This window comes from Cynara cardunculus (genome assembly GCF_001531365.2).
Source record: "Cynara cardunculus var. scolymus isolate 2C chromosome LG 1, CcrdV1, whole genome shotgun sequence".
In the NCBI taxonomy this organism is placed as follows: domain Eukaryota; kingdom Viridiplantae; phylum Streptophyta; class Magnoliopsida; order Asterales; family Asteraceae; genus Cynara; species Cynara cardunculus.
This window is the reverse complement of record NC_037528.1, coordinates 11918092-11926395: the sequence shown is the minus strand read 5'-3', so window position 1 is coordinate 11926395 and position 8304 is coordinate 11918092. Positions and strand designations below refer to the sequence as shown.

Below are 8304 nucleotides of genomic sequence, written 5' to 3'. Positions count from 1 at the left end.
TATATGTGGAACATGTTGGATATGTTCAGCAAACTAACTGAAATCCATGTTTGTTAAATTTAAACGATAAAGAACATAAGGAAATGTTAAAAAGTATAAGAGGCATAATTAAAAGAAGTGGTAGAGAACTCTTTGAAATTTATTGAAAACTACTTCAGACAATGTTTCATAAAACAGACTTATTATAGTTGCTAAACATGACCATCGTATATCTTAGGTGTGAGTTTATTTAGTTATTGCTTTCCCTTAAGATAAACTGAATTTGTCTAATTATTGATTTTTTCCCTTGCTTTAAGCATGCTCCATCTTCCAATCATGTCTACATATATTTTTAAAACACAAAAATGCACCAAAATTCAAACTAAAAACAACAAATTTGACAATAGGACTTAAGCCCAGGCTTTTTGTACAAAGACATGAACATTTACCAACTCAACCATTAAAGTCATGTACCAACATTTTAGTTTCAAAAACTATATGGTGTCATCTTTCAGAAAACACATTTTTTTTTTTCTTGTTACAACGGAACCGATGACACTATAGGTTTGTCCATGAAGAGAATAGATTGTTAGAGCATTCTCCAAAATAGATAATTAAAGATCAAAATACTCAAAGAAAAATTATATTCAATCCTTACATTTTTTTTATTTTCGATATTACAACATTAATTATATTATTAAAATATTTAATAAAAAATTATTTTTTTTTCTAAAAATTTAATTTCAAAATATTTTTATTACCGAGGATAATAAGAAAATTGTACTTTCTTCTAAATGGAGAATCAATTTAAGGGTAACTTAAGGGATGTTTGACGGTTGGTGAATGGTTTGGTGAAGAATGATTAAGTGGTCAAAATGATTAAGAGATTTTTATGATAAATATAATTGTTTAGAATAAAATTAGGGCACTAGATAATTAAGAGATAATCAATAAATAAAATCATTCAGAAGATTTTAGTTACATTAAGAGATAAACTTTTTTATCAAAACAAGATTTACCTTTTAACTATTCAAATATTATCTCTTAATTGAACTATTAAGAAGTAAAAAAAAAAAATACAAATTAAGATAAAAAAATAGTCCAAACTCTTTATGATCTCAATTAGAAATGCTAACAAAAATGGGTAAATTGCATCAAAATGGAACTAACTTTGACTTCATTTCTGTTTTAATGAACCAACTTTTAAAACCATCATTTAAGGGCCTGAAAGAAAATTCATGTTTATTTAAGGGCTTCGTTTACCTATTAAGCAGGTAACCGGTTACTATAATATGATGTGACATAATTACAAATTAAAAAAGCATTAAGTGGATATTTGGGATTCCATATCATCAATTACTGAAAAACTAATTACAAACTAAGATCTCAAAATTCATAGAAACCGTAAACCGTCCCTTCCTTTTGTCCTCCCATCCACCCKCTTCTCYTCTCGTCRGCGCTTCATTTCCAGAAAAAGGAGGAAGACAGTTGATTATATCTCATTCATCATGAAAAAAAAGAGGATGGAGAAATTGAGTTAGAATTAAAGCCTTGTAAGTATTTACACAGTTCCATGCTTTTCAACAGTATGGTTACAAGACAGATTGAAGCCTTTCAGATATTGATAACAGACAGATCTATAACCTATGGTCCAGATTTGCAAGCTTCTGGAATGGAAGTCGTGGGTGGTGGCTAGTGGAATGGAGTAGAGGAGGACAGWRAGGGGCWTTTGGTCGGAGATGAAAGGATGGGAAGAAGAGAGATAGTGATGGGATGGTGATTATCGACGGAGAAGAAAGAATAATGGTGGTGAGATGACAGAAATCGGCGACAAAGAAAGAAGATTGGCGGTGCCTCAGTGGGATGGTGGAGATCGGCGACGACAAGGGCTGGTGAAGGTGGTCACGGTTTGGAGAACACCGGAGTTTGCAGGTGAAGGTGGTCACACTTTGAGGTGGCCAATGTTTTAGGTGATGRCGGTAACAATTTGGGGTCACCGGAGTTGCAGTTGTAGTTGGGGACGAAGGAGGTCACAATTTGGGAGTGGTGACTATTCATTTGCCCCTGTGACGTGGATGTCTTTGAATACACCATTTCATAATAGTATAATATTTTAGAATTATTTATATAAACTTAATCATGACATGGAAGCTTAGTTGGTAAATAATGTAGCCACATCATCTTTAGTAGGTTAACAGGTTAAGGAGACCCTTAAATAAACAAACAGGTTAAGGAGACCCTTAAATAAACAAAAACTTTGTTTTACATCCCTAAATAATGATTTTAAAAGTTGGTTCCCTAAAATAGAAATCAAATCAAACTTGGTTCCATTTTGATGCAGTTTTCCCAACAAAAATCTAGAAAGTTCGAAGATTTTAAAGTTCTCTCTTTCCATTTTTTTTTCCCTCTAAGAGCTTTAAAATTTTTAGAAAAAAACAAGAGAATTCTTCAAAAACTCAGCTTTATTATTCCCAAATATTTATCTTCAACCAACCAATAAAACTAAATAGAAAAAAGAAAAAGAAAATAGCTTTGTTTTATATTATTTAAATATTTTATTAATATAACTAATCTCTAAAATAAACAAGTTTTTGAAGTTGAATATTCTTTTTTGAATTATTTTGAGAAAAAAAATTAAATATAAACCGTCCAAAACAAGCAGAGAAGATTTGTAGAAGCCGTTACATATGAATAGTTATGTTAGGACTTGCTTATGCATCGTTAAATTCTTTATTAGCACAAATATTATTTTTGACTTTGCTATAAAAAATAGGTTCTCAAGTTCAAATTCAAGGAGGGATAAAATTTTTTTTGTCGCCATGGAGGTTGCAAAACAGGTGGTCGTCCTGAATTAGTCGACTCATATAACGAGTTGAATATTCAGGTTAAAAAAAACCTAAAATTAGTAAATAACTAATATCCTCCTTTCATTTCACTTTATACTTATTTTGTAACATCAATTAAGCAGGATATTTCATAAAAGACAAAGGATTAGTTATTTTCATCAAATATGTTCCTTTTGTTTCAAAATATGGTGACGATTGCACAGTACGATCACACCTGCAAACCGTTTACTCGTCGTCCCTCAGTGGCTGCCGGCGTTGGTCGGCTAAATTAACTATTATCTGACGTCTTCTTTTTGACGCAAGTTACCCTTTTTCTCCATTCATTATTTCACATCCAATTTCATCCTCTAGGTATGCTAACTTTACTTTCATAAATTCCTTCATCACCATCTGTTTACTTGTATTTAATGGGGGGAAAGGGGGTATGTGTGTATAAAATTCTGGCATACACTTTTTTGTACTGATTCGAAATCTGTACAGCAGTCAACTAATTGTCTTTATCTGGGATAGGACTATCTACTGATTTCAGACAGGGTTTTCATTGTTGGATCCGTCAAATTCAAGGTTTTTTTCTTCTTCCCCTGTTCTATTTGACTACATGGATTTATCTGGTTCAACATTCTAGGGATTCCTGGTTGCGATTTGTTAATTCCAACTTGAATCACCATTTATGAATCTGTGTCATAGGTTTTCACAAGTTCTGATGCAGATTCCTATTTTATTCTTCTGTTGGAAAGATTTATGTTTGCACAAATGTTGTTCTAGTATTCTGGATTAAACTTTGGTTATTGTTGGCAAGTGATTTTGATCCGATCATTGTCTATTGATTGACATTAAACTTCCTCATTGATGGATGTATCTTAGTTGTGATCCATATGGTATTCTGTGAACGCATCTTCTTATTGTTATACAGCAACCTGAATAGACATAACCCTGTTTTAGCTCCAGTGATTCATGGGTTAAGTTTTCAATTTATTTCAGCTATACATATATAATGATGTCAGAGAATGCTATCAGAGATCTTAATTTTCTACCTAAATCTGAGAGCTCAAGTAAAGACATCTTTGCTAAACCATATGTTGAGCATTCTGTTGAAACTGTTGAAAATAAACAAAGAACAAACATGGGTTCTTTGGTTCAATCACCTGTGAATGGAAATGAGTTGGGGGTTGCTGAAGTAGAATACATTGAATCTGAGAAATTGGATGATTTAGAAGATGTTGATAAGAATCTAAAGGTAGATTTGCATCTTTCCATTCCCATAGTGATCAAAGTTTCTATTAGAATATGATGGTTCTGTATTTCTTTGATTAAAAGTTTGATATCTATGATACAATTCTCCTCTTCAGATGCTTGTACTTGGGTTGGAGTCTAAAGATTGGGTTCTGATATGTGAAACCCTCAACAATGTTCGACGTTTCTCAATATACCACAAGGAAGCATTACAAGATATACTGTGAGTCCTTTTCCTTTCGCCAATATCATATGCTCATTTAGCATGATAAATATTCATTACCGGCAATGTTTGAATGAAAATAGGGAGAGAGTGATTTCCCTCGTTGTGAAATCCCTAAAGAATCCAAGAAGTGCTGTTTGTAAAACTGGCATTATGACTTCTGCGGACATTTTCAAGGCGTTTGGTGACCACATCATTGATTTATTGGACCCTCTGGTGATTGCTTGACCCGACCTCTGTGTGGGATATATTGTGTTTGTTTGATTTGAATTTTTGTAATTGATTTGTTTCACAGACTCGACTGTCGTGGTTGCTGTTGTTTCCTTTTTGTATAGATAGCAATTGTTCCGTAATTTGAATTTGGTTGTTGTTTTCAGCTTGTACAACTTCTTCTCAAGTCGTCACAAGACAAGCGGTTTGTATGTGAGGCTGCTGAAAAGGCGTTGGTAGCTTTGACGACTTGGGTTTCAGCTGTTCTATTGTTACCAAAATTGCAACCGTATCTTAAGAACCGCAATCCTCGGATTCGGGCAAAGGCGTCAACATGCTTTTCTCGTAGTGTGCCACGATTGGTAAGAAAGTTTTTACCAAAAATAGAGACCCTTTACGCGTTGATGTCCATTAATAATTTTGAATTGAAAAATTAAGGATGCTGAGGAGATGAAAGCATATGGAATTGAGAAACTGATCGAAATAGGCGCCTCCCAGCTGAGCGATCAGCTGCCTGAATCGCGAGAGGCTGCTCGTGCTCTTTTGTTGGACCTGCAGGCTGCATATGAAAATAGTCCTGTTTTGGCACCAGAATCACATTCAGAGGTACATTCATGGGAGCAGTTTTGTGAACTAAATCTATCGAAGTCAAGTGCTCAAGCTGTTCTTCGTGTGACGAGTGTCGGTCGAGAGGGTGTTGTTTCGGTTTCATAGCACATACATATGAGATGAATTTGAAGGTGATGCTTTTACATGTAAAATTGAATATGGGAGGGTTCATTATTGGTAAATCGCAGTTTTGTGGGAAGCTTGTGTTCACTTCGTTTGTTTCATGGTTGCATTGTTACTTATCAACTAATTGTTTAAGTAATCTGAAAGAATTCTAACCATGTGCTTATCTATACTATACTAGTTTTGTGCACCGTGCCTTGCACGGTGATGATAATTTTTTCAGAAAAAAAAAATCAAATTAATGTTGAAATATTACAATGTCAGTTTATACATATATGATTTTCTTTTATTAGAATTATATAATATAAATATAATGATTAATTTATTGGCCTTCATATTTTTTGTTCATGTTGTATGCTCACAATTGTTGATATGTTACGATCAATCCTTTTAATACATAACTAAAACTTTAAATCATCATTAGATAAATCTCTTCAAAATATTAAATAGGACAATATTTTTTTTTGATTTACCGAATATATAAAAAATTAAAATTTTCTCTTTTTCATACAAAGTCTTTAATCCCGCCGCATATCAAAATCAGTTTATACTCAAACAAAACATCATTTTTTTCATTATGTATTTTAAATATGATATTATATATATAAATAAATAAAACTTTACACAAATTTAAATAATTTTAAGCATAATAAAACAAAGAACATATATCATATAATATAAATAATTTAATAAAAACAAACAAATACACATACAAAAACCATATGAATATCACATTTTCAAATAAATAATATAATATAATATAATTTTTACTCCATAAAATTAATGTAAGAATTGTTACATTTTATATTTATATTATTTAAACAAATACTTAAAATAATGTTTATGTATTTATTTATTTATTTGAAAACAAATAAAATGTGATATTCATGTGGTATTTGTATGTGTATTTATTTGTTTTTAAAAAAAAATGTGATATTCATGTGGTATTTGTATGTGTATTTATTTGTTTTTAAAAACGTTAAATGAGATATAATATATAGATGAGATAAAAAACGGTATAGAAAATGAAAGGTCTAGAACATTTATGAATTAATGACAGATAATTAATATAACCAACAAATAAATCTAAAAATTTGAAAAAAAAAATGAATTTTGAAATAAATTTTTCATAAAGTGTCATGTAAGAAACTTCATATTTTACTTTTTAGATTTATATAAAATAATGATGTCAAATACTCAATGATGAATATGTATTCCATTATAAGAAGATTTCTTTGACCACTTTCAACTTAATTAGTTTTAATTTTCACATTACATAACTTCATAGATATATTTATTATACTATTTTCATCTACTAATTAAAATAAACTTACAATAAATGTTGTGGCACATTGTCACAAGATGATTTTTAAAAGAGATTTTCTCATTGTTTTTAATTTATAAAATGTTAAATAAGTTAAATATTTTTTCCCCGTGAATGAAAAATATGTATTTCATTATTTTCTCCAAAATAAATACAAAAATTTTCAAGTCAGAGATGTCCTTAATTGAGCATTTGACATCATTATTTTATATAAATCTAAAAGTAAATATGAAGTTTTTTATGTGACACTATGTGGAAAAGTTATTTCATAATTCATTTTTTTTCTTCAAATTATTAGATTTATTTTGTTAGTTATATTAATTATATTTCATTAACTCATAAATGTTCTAAACCTTTTATTTTCTATTCCGGTTTTATCTCATCTATATATTATATCTCATTTAACATTTTTAAAAACAAATAAATACACATACAAATACCACATGAATATCACATTTTATTTGTTTTCAAATAAATAAATACATAAACATCATTTTAAGTATTTGTTTAAATAATATAAGTATAAAATATAACAATTCTTACATGAATTTAGGGGTAGAATAATATAACTTATTTAACATTATAAAAACATTAACAAATCATTGAGGAATACATGAAATTGTTTAGAGGTTTCATCTCCAAGAATGAAGAGAAAAATGTTGGAGGTTAAGCCTTTTAAAATTACCAAAACAAACTTATTTTAATGAATTTCATGTTTTAAAAATAGAGATAGAAAAGTCTTTTACATATCAAATATTAAAAAAAAATCAAAAATCTAGGAAAAAAGAAAGATAAGTTTCTAATATCTAGAGAAAGACACCTATTGTATTTGGTTTCTTCTTTATATATATTGATGATTATCAACCACGTATAAACAATTATTGTGAACGGAGTAACAATTTGTTTTTTTATAATATCTTGTAATCATAAAATATCAAAATTTTATTCGAATTTATATGATCCAATCGTAAACACAATCATGTCATACGATAACAACAAATCCAATAATATTGAAAAGAAGAAATATGTAATAACAAATCACATTTTGTAAATAATATAATTTTTAGATACATTTTAAAATCTTTTAGATTTTCTTCAACTCTTATTTCTTCATTACTCATCGAAAGATTTCTGTCAAAAGTAGTCAAAATTTAACGTAATTATCAATCACGTATGAATAGTTATTGTTATTGAAGCTTAAATTCGAAAAAAGTTTATTATATCCCGTGATTACAAAATATCAAAGTTTTATTCGAATTTATATGATCAAATCGTAAACATAATTTATATGATCCAATCGTAAACACAATCATATCCTATGATAACAACTCCAATAATATTGAAAAAGAAATATGTAATAACAAATCACATTTTTTAATTAATATATTTTCTATATACCTTTTAAAATATTTGAATTCTTCTTTAACTCTCACCTTCTTCATCCCTTACCAAAGGATTTTCTAGGATTCATTTTGTTTATTATTGAAACTTTGAAAAACAAATTTCATTAAGAAATAAAAGAAAGTAAATGGAAGAGCAAATCAAGAGTTGAAGGTTAAACATGGGTATACAAAATTACAAAAATAACCCGAGTTAATTATGAGCTATACATTTTCATCCAGGGGTAAAAAAGTCTTTAACATATTCAACATTTAAAAAAATCAAAAAAATGAGGAAAAAGATAGGAGGAGTTCTAAGCATTAGATATCATTATGTTTAGTTTCTCCTTTAATATATATATATATATATATATATAT

General features: G+C 29.2%; 1 protein-coding gene across 2 annotated transcripts; it reads left to right on the top strand.

Annotated features, from left to right (window-relative positions):
• Positions 1-3028: 3028 nt before the first annotated feature.
• On the top strand, positions 3029-5342 carry LOC112526077. Of its 2 annotated transcripts, XM_025136470.1 has the most exons (7): positions 3048-3176; positions 3336-3389; positions 3807-4062; positions 4175-4281; positions 4365-4497; positions 4659-4853; positions 4930-5342. In XM_025136470.1, exons 3-7 carry the CDS (start codon positions 3820-3822, stop codon positions 5203-5205), a joined length of 954 nt encoding a protein of 317 aa, XP_024992238.1. In that variant the 5' UTR covers positions 3048-3176; positions 3336-3389; positions 3807-3819; the 3' UTR covers positions 5206-5342. The 2 variants fall into 2 exon arrangements, with proteins under 2 accessions (XP_024992245.1, XP_024992238.1); XM_025136477.1 differs by lacking the exon at positions 3336-3389 and having other exon boundaries at positions 3029-3176.
• Positions 5343-8304: the final 2962 nt, after the last annotated feature.